General features: G+C 32.2%; 1 protein-coding gene across 2 annotated transcripts in view; it reads left to right on the forward strand.

Moving 5' to 3' along the window:
• ELP4 (elongator acetyltransferase complex subunit 4) overlaps positions 1-19,675 on the forward strand; it is a 247,008-nt gene that overhangs the window by 104,682 nt on the left and 122,651 nt on the right. For both annotated transcript variants that reach the window (XM_032359364.1, XM_032359365.1), the window contains exon 8: positions 16,985-17,093. In XM_032359364.1, coding sequence (XP_032215255.1) covers positions 16,985-17,093 — 109 coding nt within the window. The remainder of the gene's footprint in view (positions 1-16,984; positions 17,094-19,675) is intronic.

The raw sequence follows: 19,675 nt of genomic DNA on the forward strand, positions 1-19,675 counted from the left end.
GCTGGTGGGAATGTAAAAGGGTACAGCTGCTTTGGAAACAGTCTTGCACTTTTCAGTGATTCAGCATAGAGTTATCATATGACCCAGCAATTCCACTCATTAGTATATCCCCAAGAGAAATGAGACCATGTGTCCGTATAGAAACTTGTGCATGAATGTTTTATAGCACTATTATTCATTAGAGCCAAAAGATGGAAACAGCCTGAATCTCCATTAACTGACACCTGGATAAACAAATGTGATTTATCCATACAATGAAATATTATTTGGCCATAAAAAGGAATGAAGTACTAATATTTGCTGCAAAATAGATGAACCTTAAAATAAGATTATGCCAAATAAAAGAAGCCATCACAAAAGAACATATATATATATGATTTCATTAATGTGAAGGTCCTGAATAAGGAAATCTATAGAGCCAAAAATTAGTGTTACCTAGAGCCTGGAATGTAGGGACACAGAGACCTTGAGTATGTGAAGGGGTGATTTGTAAAAAGATTGAAGGTTTGGGGGTTTTTTTAAGGTGAAGAAAATGTGGTAAGATTGCCTTGGGTGGGGTGCCTGGGTAGCTCAGTCATTAAGTGTCTGCCTTTAGCCCAGGTCATGATCCCAGGGTTCTGGGATTGAGCCCCACATTGGGCTCCCTGCTTGGTGGGAAGCCTGCTTCTCTCTCTCCCACTCCTTCTGCTTGTGTTCCCTCTCTCACTGTGTCTCTCTCTGTCAAATAAATAAATAAAATCTTTGAAAAAAAACAATGCCTTGAGTGACGGTTGCACATAACTGAATACTAAAAAAACCACTGACTTGTACAATTTAAATGCGTGAATTGTTATTTCAGTAAAGCTGCTGATTTAAAAAAAAAAAAAAAAAAGGATAAGTTACAAAATAGTTGGTAAATCTGATAGCAGAGTTATGAGGATACCAGAGCAGAACTTTAGTCCAGTGATTCTCAAACTTTTTTATGTCAGAACCTCTTTACACTCTTAAGAACAATGGACAGTCTCAACAATTTTATTCATTTGGGTTGTATCTATTGATACTTACCATGTTAGAAACTGAAGCAGAAGTTTTTAAATTTTTATGAATTCAGTTAAAATAATAATAAAATGATTAAACAATTATAAATAATAATGATTTTCCAAAACAAAATAAAAAATTTTAGCAAGAAGAATAACGTTGTTTTTACATTTTTCCTTAGTAGAAAACAGCAGGTTCTAATATTGGATTCCTTATTCAATCCATTGTGATATATTATTTTGATTGAAAAATGAAAATCTGACTTCATACAGATACATTGTTGGAAAAAGGAGAACTCTTTAAATAACTTTTAACGTAATTGTGGATATTCCTCTTCAATATACACTGAAACTCACAAAATAATAGTATTATAAACATTGATTACAATGTGGAATCAAAGACGGTATCAATGAAGTTTTTCATATTATGTTACACTAAAAGGCATTGGTTTATCTTGTGCTTTGAATGGGTCTTTTACCCATTGAAGATATCAACATTTCATTCCTTGGTCATTTGGAAGGTGCTGATTCACTGAGTTACACAGATCTTCCAAATATTTTACACAGTTCATTATACAATGTCTAACAATCATATTGGTTAATATCAGCATCATCTTTAGTGTTATACATGGCAGAGTTTACTTTTATTGCTGATTAGTTTTTGAATGTAAAAATACACCACAATTTCTTTATCCTTCCACCTACTATGGGCATGAGCTCCTTCCAGATGGATGCTATTGTGAATAAAGCTGCTATGGATGTTAATGTATGAGTCCTGTATACATGGGTATTTTCATCTCTCTAGGACTCACATCCCTCCAAACCTTTTTATTTTCAACCTTTCACATTTTAGCCATTGTAGTACACGTGAAGTGTATGACATTGTGGTAATTTGCATTTCCTTGGTAACTAATGATGTTCGCATTCTTATCATATATTTGTTGGCTATTTGCCTGTCTCCTTTTGTCTGTCTTTTGTCCATTGGTTTGGGTTATTTATCTCCTCATTGAATAGTAAAATTCCTTAAATATTTTAAGTATATCTTTGCAATAATTTTCTTCCAGTCTATGACTTGGCCTTTTCTATTAACAGTGTCTTCGGAAGAGCTGAAGTTTTTAACCTTAATGAAGTTTTACTTATCATTTTTTTTAATGGCTAACAGTTTCTCTCCCCTGCTATTCCCATTTTACAAATCTTTGCCCTCTCTAGGTTTTTTCCTATGTTTTCATCTAAAAGTTTTGTAGTTTTATCTAACAGATCAATATATTCCAATTTTAATTTTCTACACAACTTTAATTCATATTCTCAAGTAGTTTTTTAGTTATTAGTTAACATTCTAATTATATGTCAAAACACTTTACATTCAGTAGTTCTCTTTTTATAGGTATGACTCTTTACCAAGGAACTTAGTGTCTGCTACAAACATGTGGTTTCATTTAATCTTATATATCTAATACTTTTTAGTCTCTGGAAAGTTAGGGCTACATATTTATAATTTTTTTTTATTGCCAGCTTAGGTTTATGATAATAATACATCATTAAAGACAATAAAGCATAAAAGTTCCTAGCACAGCAACTAAGCTTTTTCTAGATGTTCAATAAATGTTAAAGAAATAATGATTCTTACTTAGGAAATTATTTCTAATATCTGATTGTTGAAACTTCTTGAATCTTTACTATAAATTATGTGATTTTAGTAGCATCTTTTTTCTAACATACCCCAATATTTTCTGCAAATGGACAACTTATTAAAATGTCATTTAGTTACCTTAGTTTTGTACAGGATATACCAGCATATTTCAATTCTTATGACTGAAGAGTTTGGCATAAATAAGAAATTAATTTTTGCCTCCTTGGCCAGTAGAATTTATTTATAATTTTATAAGAGGATAATCTATTTTTCCTTTAAGGGCTTTTTATAGAATATGCAGGAACCTAACATTGTGAGTTTTATAATCACACAAACATCATAGGGAAATTCCTTTCTCTAATCATCTTAGACATTGTACACATACTTACATTGTTTGCGTTGTTAATGATGTTAAGTCATTATAAAGTTAATACTTTAATATTAGTTTGGTTAGCTTTAATGAGCTTCATGATTGTGATGATAAGTAAACTTGGAAGAAACTTTTTCAGATACCAGTGAAAATACTGCCACTTTTACTACTACTATAACTATGCTATTGCTGAAACTATTAGGTACATAACACATGCCAAGCACTCTACAAGCATTATGTCCTTGAATATTGACCACAAGCCTTACCTTTATTTTTACAAGGTCACGTAGTGAATAAGTGGCAAGACCAGTAGTGTTCTAACTCATGTCTTTCCCTGACTCCAAACTCCAGCATCTTCACTGTTAGGTTACACAGCTAGCAGCCCTAATCATAACAAGAACTTTGCAGGATAGGCATGATGCCAATTGCAAACGTGATTAAACTGAAATTAAGTGACTCGATAAAGTCACATATTTAATTACATATTTAAAGCTAATATCAAACTCAGATCTTTTATAACTTACTCTTTCCTCTCTGTCACATTACATCTTTATCCATCTTGAATTACTAACTCTGATGGCAGTAACTTTCCATTTGGAAGAAGAGTTCTAGGCTAACATTGCTATTTTCAGTATTTTTAAAGAGAAAACTATTATTGTAAAATCCTTGACAAATGAGTACATGTGAAAGATTAAGTAAAAAGTTTCATTGCAGTCAGGGGAGGAAAAGGGATGGAAGCATATTCCTTTATGTGTAATTGCAAAAAAAAATTATGAAATAAACACATGTATATGGGTAATTTTCTTTATTCCAAAGGGATCAATCCAAGAACAAGGAAAAGAAAATGTTTCAGATTTTCCTGCATAAGGAAACAGCAGTCATACTATCAGATTACCTCAAGTCATCCTATATATATCACCAATTAAATAATGGTTGAGATGAGAAGGTGGACTGGATGGCCTAACATTATGCAATATTTGCATTTTGGTATTTTATAGATACATTTAAAACTTTATATAACTGGAAGAGATATAGTTTAAATTTATGTTTTTTACAATACCAGGAAAAAGACTATTTTGAAATGGAAATAGGAAAGTGTAGGGTCAGGCTTGGTGATGAGTCAAGGTTAAGTAATGTGAGTAAGAATTAAGACATTTTCCTCAAAATAAAGAATATCTTTTTTAAAAACTCATCCATCTAAAATTTTCCTATTTTCCATAGTTTCTTCTCCCAGCAATTTTTCTGGCTATCACATAAATAAAAAAACAAATTGTTCTTTTGCTCTTCGAGCATGACATCTCACCATATACCTGTTTTTATATCAAAGTACTTAGGAGAAAATATAAGATTTAACAGTTTGCTTAAACCAAGCATGATGTAAATAGGGTACAAAACTCTAAATGACTCTTAAAGACTGTAAGCAAAATCACAATGTTTAGGTTAAAGAAAGGGAATAAGAACTGGAAGCAGTATACTTATGATGCTAATCAAAGACATATGAATACACAGAACCACGGAACTGGGAGTTTATTTAATTAACCTTACTGACTGATTTCTCTGGGCCAGTTGCAATCCTCAACTCTTTTCAAATATTAACTCATTTTATCCTCAAAATAAGCCCATACGTTTGGTGCTGTTATTGTCTCCATTTTACAGATAAGGAAACAAGGGACCAAAAAAAATCTTTTTTTGAAGTGACTTTCCCAAGGTCACACAGCTAGAGAGGGGTAGGATTTAGACCAGAGCAGTGGCCTCTAATTACCATACTCTTAACTACCATGGTAGGCAGCTTACTCCGTGGAAGTACTAAAATACCGGCAGAATTAAGAAGCAGACCGTGCACAAGGCTTTTCCAGACAGATAGACTCAAATTAGTCAGATGGTTTTAGTAAAGTCTTAACTTTGGCAGCCTCAGCTTCTTCCTCTATAAAAATGGGGTGCAGAAGACCAGGTTCAGAGAATTAGCGACGATATGTGCTGACGCACTACTGACACATAGCAGGCACTTAGTATAGGTCAGCAATCTTTACCTTCCTTATTCTTATTTAAAAAGACTTCCAAAATTGAAAATTTGAACAGAGATCAGGTGACCAAAAAAAATAGAGTGTACAAGTCCATCAAAGCAGTAGATGAGCAGCTTTCTTTCTCTTTTCATGAAAGACTCTGACAGTCTTCTCATAGCTTTGTCCTGAGACAGACCAGGAAGCATGCCTGAAGTCGGATGGCCCTCTAAGTCATAGTAACCTCACACCATGTTGTACCGTGACTCTTTTTAACATTGTATGTCAGCTTCTTCTCCACTATGACCAGTGCCATTCCTATAGACTCTAAGTCAGGATTTAAGTGGTGATTGAATGTCTAAGGGTAATTTAACTTATTCATTCACTTAACAAATATTTATTGCAGGCCTTGGCACTTGTAGGGATATAGAAGTGAATATAGGGGAGATAGTAGTAAATAAGACAATATCCCAATCCTTGTGGAGGTTTTTCAGCAACGTAAAAAATAGTGTGAATGGAGCAGAAAAGGAGTATATGTAAGTATTTGCAAGCTTGCGCTTGAAATTTGATAGTAAAATGGTTTCTGCAGGAAATAAAAGTGTAGTTTCATATCTTTGGGAATGTCATATAATTAAACATCTATAGGGTAACAGAATTGTGATACCTTTAGTTGATTATGTCGTGTAAAATATCACTAGATTAATAATACGTAAAATATCTATATCTCTTAAATTGGTAAAACAGCCAATCAGCGTTCTTACTTTAGTTATTAGCATTCTGTCAGACTTGTACAGTAATGATTAGTTACCCTTTATTATACTTTTGGCATGCTTCCCATGTTTAATTTCATTGTAGGGAAGGAACACATAGTTAAGGAAATTGCAAAGAGGAGGAAAAGTTAAAATAGGGAAAATAATGACATAGATTCAAAACTGACTTGAATTTATTGTTATAATAAGACTTTGGCAAGCAGAATGAAGAAGAATTATTTTTAAATTTGCCTTTGAAATATTTTGTGTTCAACCTCACAACTTTGAACTTGAATTTTTTTTTTTTTAATTTTCTTTGGGTTAAAACTTATTTCCATAACAGCACAGGTAAAAAATAACAAGCATACGTTGAAACAAATGTGTAAAAATAAATTCTAAATATCTGTTAAGAAAACACTAAAATTATTCACCAAATATATTATGAGTGTCTTAATAAATGTATTGTCTTAAACAATTTTCCCTGTGAGGTTATAACATTACTCATATTAATATGTCTCTTTCTAGAAAATAGTTTGGGCATCTGCTCAGAGACATTGTATTGAAAATATATGTGAAAATGGCCAAGTTAAATACAAACTTTGTCACATGCTAGATGATGGAGTAAAGTGTCCTTAGAAAGAGCAGAACTACGGCCGGCTCCCCTATATTCCAGCATTACCCAGTTCCCAGATCCCTGCTGTGTAGTTGTTCCACTCGCCAAGAAGCCTGTTAAAGAGCCCCCCAGAGCATGTGTACAGCCCTCCATGTTAATAGTTAATTGGTGAGGATGGCAAGATGAGAGGACAGCCGAACATGTGGTCTCTCAGACTCAAGCCGTAGACAGACCTTTAGTTATAATAACAGCAGCTGCTCACGTTCTCACAACTCAACTGTTCAAAACTGTTGTCGAATGAAGGTTGTCGTGGATTGGGGGGAAATAAAAAGAGGGAAGGTTACATCTAAGAAAAATAACTAAACCCTACCTTGAAACTCTTACTATGTATTATTTAAGTATGAGAATATTACTTGAGCTTTTTAAAACTTAAGTATAAATTTCTAACTTAAAGGTGGTTCTGTTTCAGGTACATTGAACATTCTACTGCTTCTTCCCATTTACCGTTAGAAATGTTTGTGCACCGTTCAAAACTTTTTAATGAGATTTTTTGCAAAGTGATACCTTTGAAACAGTTACAATAGGGTACTGTTTGATTTCCACAACTAGCAAGATATGAAACTATCATTTTTTTGCTCTTATAAATGGGAACTGGCTTACTAATAGTAAAATCTGTCATCTACCTCCAAATTATATAACATTTTCTGCCTTTTAAATTAATTTCATTTTTAGTTCCTAGTGACAATTGTGTGCTTGAAGAAAATGATAACTGATAACTTTTGTTCTTTTTGGAAATAAAAATTAAGTTTTATGCCAAAAAAATTAGCTTTGTGCCTTATTATGAGTTCACTGGTAAGGTAAAATGAAAGTAAATTTCTCTTAACTAATGCATTTTATTTACACAATCTATGACAGGTTGTTCTTGATTTGTTTTTATTGATCAAAAACACTTTTACCTGAAACTGTAAGGAAATAAATATCAAAGAACTTAGAATTTTGATTAAAATAGGTGGGGAGATATTTTTCTATGCCTTTCTCAGAGCTTCCCTTTCAGGAAGAAAATTTACTTTTTATTATTGCTAATTTATTCAAACTGTCATATCCTACTTTTTAAAGGAATTTTTAAATATAAAGAACAACCTAATAAATTTCTCCTTAACTGTAATGCAGGGATGAAAACTTCTCTGACATTATTCATGATAAAATATTAAATAATATTTTCTCATTCTAGAATACTTCTAAAATAGTGCCAACATTTAATGTATTTGCTTACAGAACATTAGTTTATAAACTATTTAAACTTTATTTTATTCAAAATAGATTCCTCATTTGAAAGTGGCCTAGAGCATATTTTGACTTATTGTCATTGGCATTTGGTCATTTAATAGTCTTATTCAGTTTTTATCATTTAACCAAAGTTTTCCAACAATTTGATCTGTGGACATTTTCCCCCATCTATCTCTTTAAAGAAAACCATCACCACTATGTTCCTTTATACTAAGGAAAGTTTATTTTCTGAAGGAAAGCAGGAAGAAAACGTCTTGTTATAATGTCTCTTGAAAATTGAAGGTTTTAGTTATTTAATTGATATATTTTCATATTAATATTTTACATTAAGGTAATAAAGCTTTGAACCCATTGCAATGAATGAATGTTTCAGATAGAGAAATTCAGAACAAGTCTTTTCACATCCATAAACTTTTGTGTTCATGCTGAGTATCTTAGCAGCTAAACTCTAAGTTAGGTAGTGGACTGCTTAGAACTAACCACTAATATGGGATTATGAAATGTGGACTCCAGTGGCCTTGTGAATTTCTCTCAGTGTGAAATCTTTTATTTTTAAAACAAGAACTAAAAATAATTACATGGTGAAGGAACAACATACTTTTGTGAGTTTACATCTATAAAATTTTGGAAAATATTTTTAATGTAGTTGTTGATAAGAGTGTCATTATAGGAAGCATAGCATCACCTTCTGTCACATAACGTAATCTATTTTAAGTGGTCTGTTTAAATGCACTTTGCTAAGGACAATATTTAAGGATGAAAATTAGAGATTAGGTTTAATCTCTTGATCATAGTTACCAATTACTAGAAGATAAAGTTAGATATTCTGGCTGTCAGTTTTTCATGAGTTCTTTAATCAAGGTATTCTCAACGGAGAATCTGGTTTTTATTTTTCTAGATCTTTTCAACCAGTCTGAAGTAGCTTGTAAGAAATTAACATTTTTAAAAGTGTAAAAAGAAGCAATTTTAAGAACTCTGCTGAATTGTATTAAACCTATTTTAATATTGCACCATATGTGTCAAATTTAATCTTTGAAAATTTAGTAACTTCATATGAGTCTGGTGCATTGTAAAAGAATCTATTATTCTTCACAATAGCAAATAATAGACTTTGCTACTGTAGGCTACTTATAAGAATCTGTAATTCTTATAGCTCCAGTTTTTATTTTCTTCTGTTTTATATTACATATTCTGGTATCTGATTAATTTTTTAAATGAAATCTTAGCTTATATATATTTTACGGATGTATTTAATTTACTTTCTTGGCCAAGGATGTTTGAAACTTTTTATACAAATAAACTCCAAATTATCTGTAAGTTTCTGTCTATATATACAATTAGTTGCAGAGTACGTAACATTTTACCTTAGTGTAACTATGCATATTAAATAAGAGCAAGATATTTGAAATGGTCAATAAGATAAATGTGTATCTCTACAGGGAAAAATTACCACTTAGAAATCTTTCATTATACTTAATCTAACCAAAGCATATTCAGCAAGCTATAAAAAGAAAAATAATTTTAAAACTTTTTTGTTCTAAAATAACTTTGTGATATTACATTTCATACAGTGATTCCTACTGTATTTCGTTGTAGTGATGGTGGTTGTTAAAGTACTGTTTAGAGCCAAAATTTTCAAATATATCAATGATAGAAATAGTGAAACGTCTCATCACAGTATGGAGATTGAGTCATCTGTTAGGGCATATGGAATCTTTGGCTGTTGGACTGCAGTCTTTATAATGCCCAGTGTCCACGCATGGACACAACTGTTCTGGGAACAGAAGCAGAAAGAGACCTCTGTGTTCAGTCCACTTGAACATGGTAGAAGAAAAAAGGAAAAAGGATCTTTAATGTTAATTATTTTTATTATAAACTATCTTTGACTTCATCACTTTTTATGTACAGAAAATAGATACAACTTTATTTAATTTTGCCTTTTTTTAACAAATAAAATTACTAAGCTTTTAATCTTTGGTGTTACAAGCTGTCTGAAAAATACCTGTGAGAAAATGTAAGTTTTGAGTTTTTCCTACTTATATACCTGGATGCATACTTTCTCTTAAAGAAAGATTACTATCTTCAAAAAAAGATACTTATTTCTTAATATTGAAAGAAAATGTGCTTGTAACTAAATATAATTTAAAACTCTTTAAGTACCAGGTCATATATTATATCCTAACATTATGTTTTAGCCTTTTGCTATTAATTGCATTATTATTATATAAAGAGTTTCTGCTTCTTTAATAATGTTTTCGCACCCTATGTAGTTAATCTTTAATGTTGGGGAGGACAAGGGGAGAGATTAAATTAGCCTTGTAACCTCTTTCTCTTCCAGGCTGATGATGGAAAATAAAAGCTCTTAGCCACAAAATGTAACACTTAGAATTAATATTTAATTAGACTAGCAAATTGTACACTGTGGCTGAAAGCTTCCAAAGAGTTGTTAGTGCCACAATTGACCTACAGGTTTAATAATAACTCACTTCTAGAAGCAAGTGCCAGTTCAGCATAGTAGAGCCACTGTAAGAAAGTCCTGAGAGATTAAAATCAGCAAACCAAATGGCAGGCAGGGATTCCTGGGATGGAGCCTTCTGGAAAGCTGGGAGCTGGAATAGCTTTTAAGCCAGGATTCAGATGAGAACAGTGGGTGAAAAAGCTGATCCCTCCTGTTCTGGGAGCTTCTGGTTGTAGGCCAAAATCTTAGAACAGATTTTTACTAAATGTTTTTGCTGCAGCTATTAACTTACATTGAAAATCAAATATTGAATAATTTTTCTGTAAAATTTAACAAATTTTTTGTGTAAACATTAGTTCTTAATTTCTTACATATTAGTACATAATATCTGTAAACTCAGATCATTAGATTATCAGATAGGTTTGGCGCTGTACATCTATGCTGTTTTGCTGTGACATGCTGTTTCCTTGTTCCCTGTATAGTTGATTTATATGGTTCATTTCTATATTATTTCATTACGGGGCATTATGCAGAGCCTGAGAAAGAGATTGTGAAGTCGGTAGCCCAAGAAATGTTTTTCTTCAAGAAAGTACATAAATCAACAAATATAAAATCAAAGGCATTCTGAATTTTTAAAGGCCTTATATTATAAAAAGCAATGCTACATTTGCTTATGCTTAGGATGCAATTAAATTACAAGATAAATAATTGGACCTCCTGGTGAAACATTGGATCCTTATATCTCTGAGAAATTAATCTGGTGAAAAATAGGATACCATGAATTTGAAAATGTGCAAATGCAGAACAGCCAACTAAAGAAGGAAGACCTTACATAATTTATTGGTGTTATCTTCAATAATTAAAGAAAAGCTAGTCATTAGTTAAAAATTCAAGCAGATGAGAACCTTGCCAGCAGAGGGAGTAGTCCTGTCTGCCGTCAGGTTCCCATCATTTTCCCACCTGCCTCAGCTCTTTTCCCAGCCAGTCTCCCATCTGGACCTGGCTCTGTCAGCCTGTTCCTGATGACAGGCTATCATTTTATACTCAATATGGGATTATTCTAAGCTGATTTTAAACTTTAGTATCTTTAACCTACCACTGCATCACAAACATCAGCTGGATGCTCTGTTTGATATTTGGATATTAGCAATTGTTTTTCCAGGCAAGCTATGAGCTTTTGGACATCTGTGAATTACATTTTAACAGTTTCAAGTAGAAAGTAGTAGGCAACAAATTTCTGATTTAAGAAGTTACCCATTATATATTTTTAAACCAAAGATGCAAATGTCCATATGTGTAGTATGAAACTATCATTTATGTAAAAATACCTAAACTTAATTTTGAATATTATACCATTATTCTCTTGACCCTATTCATTATAATATTTTGCTTACCCCATGTATAAGAGTGTTCAGAATATTAAGTTTTTTAAAATGTTTAATAGAATAACCTATTGAAAAGAAAACTGGAAAAAAAAAAAAAAGAAAACTGATGTTCTGCAAAGCAGGTACTATTTGAAGCCAGTGTAAATATAAGTAATATTTCTGAAAACAACATCATGTGTTCTTAAAAAAATTTTCACACCAAAACTTAGAATACCAAGTATTTGAACACATAGAAATCACAAAAAGATGTGGCTCCGTTGCTTAATCCTAGTAGAATTTGACAATTTAGCGATTTATTTTGCCCTTGAAGTTAAGTATATTTGCAATAAGCTCTTTTGTGGATATGTTTTAAAGCATTAGAACAATGAATCAAAATATGTTTATGATGTTCCTACATAAATATCATATATGATGCTACCAAGAGAGTGTTATAGCTACAATTTTTAAAATTTATGCAAGTTCCTCTGTATTTTAAAATTAGCTATGTGAATTTCAATAAAAGTTCAGTATTAAATCTGGAAAGATTTAATCTAATACCTTTACTAAGGTATTATAATTATAAATATTTATTAGTATAACTTGATTTGATAAAATTATATTCTTTCTTAAACTCAAAATAATTACGAACAGAATTATTTTTCCCACTATAAAATATTTTTATAAAATAAAAATTTAATCTATGAGTAAATGACAACTCTGGGGAAGATGGAAGGTTTGTAAAAACTTACAGTATAAACAATTTTATTACTTCATAGTCTCAATCCTAAAGAATGTAGAACTTAATAAGCATAGAAAAACAAATACCGCATTACATATCTCTAGATTTATCTTTTATTCAAGCTTTTTAAAATTACATGACAAAGAAATGTCATTAATTCTAGTATGTCTGTGTTTCTATGCATATTATTTCTCAGAAAAATGTTATAACGTGAGCTGTGGAGTAGTATACTTGCTTTTCTTGAGATTCTTCCCCCCCCCGCCCCCAACATACACACACATATAGACACACATCATATCATGTAATAGGTTCAAACATAAAGTAATTTAAATCTTTCTTTAACTTTTCAATATTAACTTAGTAGTGCTTTTGCACTATTGTAGTCCCAAATCTGTTGTGTGGGCCATATATCAAATGGAAGCTCTACCTTTTATGTTGTATATTTGCTACCTTTCTTATTTTAGTAACTCAAAAACTTATTTGAGCCATTGCATAAATGTTTTTGTCAATTGATTTTTTTTCTTTTCAAGCTTCTTAATAATTAAGTGACTGGTTAATTACTTTTTAATCTCTTGTTAAAAATCTCTCCGGGCAGTATACTTTGTATTGGGACAAACTGTATCTTTTTATATTGTTGAGATAATTGGGTCAAAGAAAGTAAGAAAACATTCAGGGTTTAGGTTTTCTGATTGTTACTTGGTTACTCTAAAGAGGTATCTCAACTATTTTTATTAGAAAATGGAGGGAGCTTATGTGGCAGTAGTTGAATTTTATCTGTTGAAGTTCATAGTTTTGGTTTAATGAGCTTTGAATTGCAAGGGAGCATTAAACTAATCTTCCTTTATTTAAAATCCATTTAATGGATTTGGCATATCCTAATAAAGAGGTTACCATTCTATAAAAGAAAACAGGAAACATCCTATGAAACCAAGCAAGAAATAATCAAAATAAAAACTGAAATATTTTGTGAAATTAAAATTGGGGTAAAAAATGACCAACTGGACTTTTGATTTGCCTTTTGATTTGCCTTTTTTGTTTGCAACAGCATTTGACATGATTTAAATCTAAATAAATAATTAAGAAATTGCACTGCAAGTTTTAAGAACCTTTAAGAACCTTTTATGTAACTTAATACAATGCTATTTGAGACTGCCAGCAAACTCTTAAAACTCCTGGACACCGGCTCTCTTCTCTTCTGGCTTCCCTCCTAGTCATGTCTTGGCTACTGTCCAGAGCTGACAACTTTCACCCAGGAGTGAAGGGAGATTTGTCTAGTAGAGGGAGGATTTTTGAGCCATCCTGGATTTTCACATCCAGATGGGCAAGGAGGAGGGGTGGCAGTACCATTGTACATACTTGGGTGATGTCATTGTGCCATGCATGAATATAACCATTAATTTACTCCTACTGGTGAATCCTGAATGTCCTTACTCAAATGCTCCTTATTAGAAACTGTAATGTTAGCAACTTCAAAATTAACACAAAAATTACTCAAACTTTATGTCCCAGTAATTGATGCACAAATACCTTGAGATTCTCCATTTCCAGTCACATATACTGCAGAAACCAAAGAGGCTTCGCATCTTGGCTAATAACATAAAAACACTTAGAATCTGTGAAGATGAGAATGTGGAAGTTCCAGTTTCAAGGCCTCTCTGCTCAGAGCATTATGCTAAAGCTTTCTGAACACTGTGAATTATATTATGACAATTTATTGTCCATAGTGCATTCGCCCTAAAGTGAATTGTGATTGTTATGCTTTGGAGGATTTTTAAAGCTATTAATTTTAGACTCTTTTAAGTAAATTTGCCTACCTTTATCTAAAAGACCACTTAGTATTAGCATTGTGATTTGAGAGACCTTTTGACAAGAGTGGTTGTTAAGATATGATTACGTCAGTATACCATACGTCCTATGCATCTTGGAGGTACAGAAGGAATCTGTAACACTATTTCAGCTTTTTAAAAAATATGTACATTTACATGCCCAAATATCTCATCACTGGAATACTGAATGAGTTTATAATTAAGATAAAGATTATCTCAGTCAGAAACTTAGATGTTATTCTTACATAATTTCCAGTACTTTTTATTCTATAGACATTTTTTTAGTATCTGTCAACTTTCACCATCTAGCTTACCACATTACATAAACTTTCAAAACTGCTGTGCAGAAAACAGTAAAGTCATTGTTAAATATATCTTACTTTGTGGTAATGATTAAAACTTTTTTCTTGCTCTAATACTTCATCAAAGCTTTTAAAATCAAATTTAGTTTATAATTAATAACTGTAGTATAAACTGATAGAGCTTAGAAACACAATAAATTAAATATATGAATGAGTTTCTGAGATTTCTAAACCCAGCCTGTATACATCCTTTATTTTGCAATTCATTAATTTTTCTCCACCAAGTGGAGGGTTGATTTTTTAAAATCTCCCATAAATTACCCTAAAAAGATTTATAATGTTGACAAATGTTACAGGGTGTTAAGTGGTTTATTAGTAAATTTTAAGGTTAAAGAAAGAAACCTTCTTTGAATGTCAGGGTGTCCATCTAAATATACAGGACCTTGCTTATATACTACTTGAATGGAAGACTAATTCCATCCTTAAACCTTACAACTTCTATTATTAAAATAATTGAAAAAGCCCTAGCTTATATCACTACATATCTGAATAGTTGAGTTCTAACAAAACTAACTTTTATCATTTTAGATTCAGATATTTAGATACAAAGGTTTAGTCTTTTATTTATAGATAAAAGGAAATCTGACCTTTTGATTAAGAAATATTGTCAGTAGCCTTTATAAGTGCTTGTTCATCTGAGGGTCCATGACAGGAGTACTCTTCCCAGTTGAGTTTATCCTAAAAATGAAATGATAAGAGCCTGCTGGTTGTTATCTAAGATTCTTCTTCATGGGAGAACCACATGGTTATTCTTCATCTCCCACTTGTTCTCACCCTCTACAACCAACCCAGCCACACCCCACCCCCACCCCAACATTGTTCAGTACTCAGCACAATGAATCATTTTCAAGTTGACTCATTGTGAACTGTCTCCCAGCTGTTGGAATGTCTGGCAGACATTTTTGTTTGGGTGAAGAATAACTGGCTGAAACCCAACCTGGATGAGTTTGATATAATGGTCTTTGGCTAAAGAAATATTGAGAGGAACTTGTTTATGGCCTCTGAAGCCCCTGTTATTCCTGGAGTAGGACCATCCCCTGTGGCATAGAACTGAAAGTAAGGAATCAATCTGTATTATTTTCCCACCATTGAATGAAAAATTGCCTTAGAAAAAAATAGGCATTTTCAAATTATGTTTGTTTTTCTACACTTGGTACCCACGTGATTAAGAGTATTAAAGCCAATTAAGGATAACTGTTTTTGCTGGTTCCTTTTAAGAGCACTGATTCAAAGGCCAAAATATTCTTTATACAGCACACATTTCCACTTACAGAGGAGTTCCAAATACTGCCCTAGGTATGAGTTAACCAGTCATTTCAGCATAATGTTTAGTGACAGAAACTACTATGTATTTCAGACTGAGTCAGATAACATTGACCAGTTTTCTTTTGTTTTTCATTCTTATGCAATCTCTACTAGAGGACTTAAGAAACAGAGGAATACTAGTAAGCTCAGTAGTCAATCATGTTTTCAGAAAGTGAATGTGTTTCATTCACTTTCATTAGACTTTCCTCTAACAGGGGTCATAGGATCAAACTAAAGTTTTCTTAACTGTTTTACATTTCCCATCCTTTTCTAAAGATTATTTTTAAACTGGTAGATATTACCAGGGTATAAAATGGGAGTTTCAAAATTATAAAATTTTACAAAGAACTATTTTTTTCAACTTACCTAGAACTTGAGAGCAAAAATGTTACAACATATGAAAGACGTTATAACATATGAAACATTTGCTGACGTATCACTCTGTCAGGGGCTAAAAGAAATACTGAATCTCCATTAAATAATACAATTCAGGAGAACCTATGGGGTATTTAATGATTATATTTTTAATGATTTTTTTATAGCCATGAAATTCTGGGCATTTTAGAACCTTCACTACTTAAAATATGACCTTTTTTAACAATGCATTATTTAGCATGTTTTTGGTTCATGTCAGGTTGTGTTGGAAAAGAAAGCATAGGCTACTAGTCTAGCGTTAGTCTTCTACCATCTTTTCTTTGCCTTTATTGTTATCCCAGAGCCAAATAGCAGCATCTGGAAGGAGAGAACAGAAGACTCCAGAGCTAGCCATGTTGCAGTCTCTTAGCTGGACCCTTCCGTGCTTCTGAAATGATACAGAGGACCTCAGCTGTTACAGGGCTGGGACCTGGTCCCAGTTGACAGATGATAGTGGAACCTTGCCTTACACCACATTATACTGTACTATCTTCTGCTTCTGAATCCTGATGTCAGATTTTCCAATGGGTAAAGTAATTTGAAAAAGAATAGTGTGTGAGGATAAAGGTAGCCTTGACCCTTAAAACAGAAGAAAAATAATCATTTATGTTCCCTGCCAAAAATAAGGTATGTCCCCTCAGCTCTTCCAACTAGAATAGCATACCTACATGGGTGAGAATTTTCAATTAAGTGCATATTTTCATCCAGTTTTCATCCTGTGGCAGCTTTGAATTACTCCTCTATGTTGATAGTTTATCTCCTCTACCATTTTCACTGAAGTGGCATAATGGCACTGAATACATATTATGTTTTTAAACATAAAATGAGTGTTTTGTTTTCTTGTTTTACAGAATAAAGCAGTTATTACTCGTGTTACAAACTTGTCAGATACAGTAGTTGGTCTGGAATCATTCATTGGTTCTGAGAGAGAAACCAACCCATTATATAAGGATTATCATGGTAAGCAGCACCTTTATAACGGGAAGAGAGTACCCTGGGTTGCCTTTAGGTTTACCTGGAAGCATTGTATCCGGTCATAGTATCTACTGTCAAGTAGCAAGAATTTTATTTTATAATACATCTGTCAAATGTTTTCCATTCCTGACCGTTCTTTCATGGCAGCTTATCACCAAACTACATTAAGACTATGGATTATGGTAACTGCTTGAAATAAGTCCAACCCATGTACTAAGGCATGGTTCAGTCAGAAAAATATTTTATTGTCCCAGAGACTTAAAGCTGTCATGAAATTAGTTGTACTTATTAGCCATTTTGAAATAAATATCATATTAACTCCATTAATAACAGCTTTGTGTAGTGGTTTACACTTTACAAAGCCTACCTATGTAATAAATAAAATTCATATTTATTATGTTATAAAAGTCCTAGTTAGTCACATTTTCATGAAGTGAACATCTTTGATTATATTTGAACTTTGCTCATTTTGTTGTTTGAGTTTTGAGGAGATTTTATAATATTGCGATCCTAGTATAAATACAGGTCAACGAATCAGATTTTAATTATTTTTTGAAGTTCTTAGCAATATTTTGGTCATTTGGTTAATTTGGAGATTTTTTAAACATAAAGATTCTTACATAGAATCATTGAAATAGGAAAGGTTTAATAATTTTGTACATCTCATCTCTAAATAAAATACAGAATATGGTGAATGATTTTTACCTATTATACTGAGTAAATGTCAATTATTGCTGTTTTTATTATTATGGACCTACTATACTTCCATGGAAACCTCTAAAGACTGAATAGCTTATTTGAACCCTGCTAGAAGATTATATAAGATTGTGATTGCAGGACTATAACAATTCCTGACTCTACAAAAAAAAAAAAAAATTAGAAGATACTTTATATGATAACCACCATTGCTTTGAAGAGTCAGCATACAATCTTTTAAAAAATAATAGAACAGTATAATCTAACAATCAAGTATTTTTCAAAGGCTAGAAACTACAAGCTATGAACAAAAGCTACATAAAATAATTCACCTCATGATTATTAACTTGCATAACTGTGTATGCTATATGCCCAGATTAGCCCTATGTATAATTATTTAATCCATTATTGTTACTATTATAGGAAGAGGACTATTAAGATTAAACTATTTTTTTAATTTGTTGTTAAACTGTAGTTGACATATCACATTGTATTAGTTTAAGGTGTGCAAAGTCATGATGTGATAGGTGTATGTTTTGTGAAATGACTGCAAGAGTTAAGTTTCATTAACATAGATTACCACACACAGTTCACAATGATTTTTTTTTCTAGTGACAAGAAGTCTAAGATCTCCTCTCTTAGCTACTTTCAAATATATAACACATTATTGTTAAGCATAGTCACCATGCTGTACATTACATCCCTAGCACTTATTTGTTTCATAACTGGATGACTTTTTTTCATTTGTTTTTATTTCCACTTTCTTTTAAAACAACTCAAGTTAAATACTGCCTTAATAAATTATATCTGAGTATCATTTGTAAATATTATGACCTAATAAATTTAGTAAATTGTTTTTTATATTCCAAGACCGTTATTTTGATTAAAACATTTCAAGGGTGAAAGGCCATGATGTTTTGTGCTGAAATCCCTGAATCGATAAATCATTAGGAACAGATTCATGAGTGGCTTTGACAAGAAGTAACATTTCTGTTAATAAGAAGATAAACCGTTATTCATTCATTGTATAAGGCCTCCTGACTTAAGGGCTAAACCAACACATACATATCAAGATAAAATGAGGAATGTGCAAGTGAAAGTCCGATGTGCTCATTTCTAATGTATTTTACTAAATAGCTCTGTTTAAGATATTTTTAATCTGCATCTAAAAACTGTCTTCATAACATATTTTGCATTTTTTTAAGTTTAATAAATTAGATCAGATATTTCAGTGAATTATTTTTGAAGGGACCATTTTGAAAGTTAAGAACCTAGAGGTTTACCCTGTTAAGCTAAAACGAATACATACATTCCTATGCATTCAAACGCACACACAACTGTATACTAGAGAAACAGTTCTTTAAATAAGAGGCATCTCATTTGTTCAGATTTGGATTTGCTTTCTTCCCCCATGTACAGAGATCAATGTCTTTGGGACAATGATTTTTAAATAGGGGCTGAGTTAGGCGGAGAGATGCGCTTCAGGCAGAGAGATGCACTGAAGAATCTTCCATGTCTTCATCTGTGGCAGATGACCCCGAGTTTAGTCAGAAACTGCATTAAGCTGCACAAAAGGCATCCAGTGCCCTTGTCAGAAGAAATTAGCAAGTGTTTCTACTGACAAGAGGCCAAAGCTCACGGTTTACCTAGCACTGTTACAAAGCTTATAACAGCTACATAAAGGTCTAACATGGCACAGAAATGAGTGTCTTGGGATGGCATAGGGGTTAAAGTTTGATCCTAGAGTGTGCTCTGAAATGTAGTTTTCTTCAATGGTTTGCTCAAGTCATTAATAAGGTACAAAATGAAATACTTTTCATTAGTGCTTCACTGGTTATCAGTAACCCATAAGCCGTGTTTTGCTGGCTGCT

This window comes from Mustela erminea, chromosome 9 (assembly GCF_009829155.1).
Source record: "Mustela erminea isolate mMusErm1 chromosome 9, mMusErm1.Pri, whole genome shotgun sequence".
Lineage (NCBI taxonomy): Eukaryota > Metazoa > Chordata > Mammalia > Carnivora > Mustelidae > Mustela > Mustela erminea.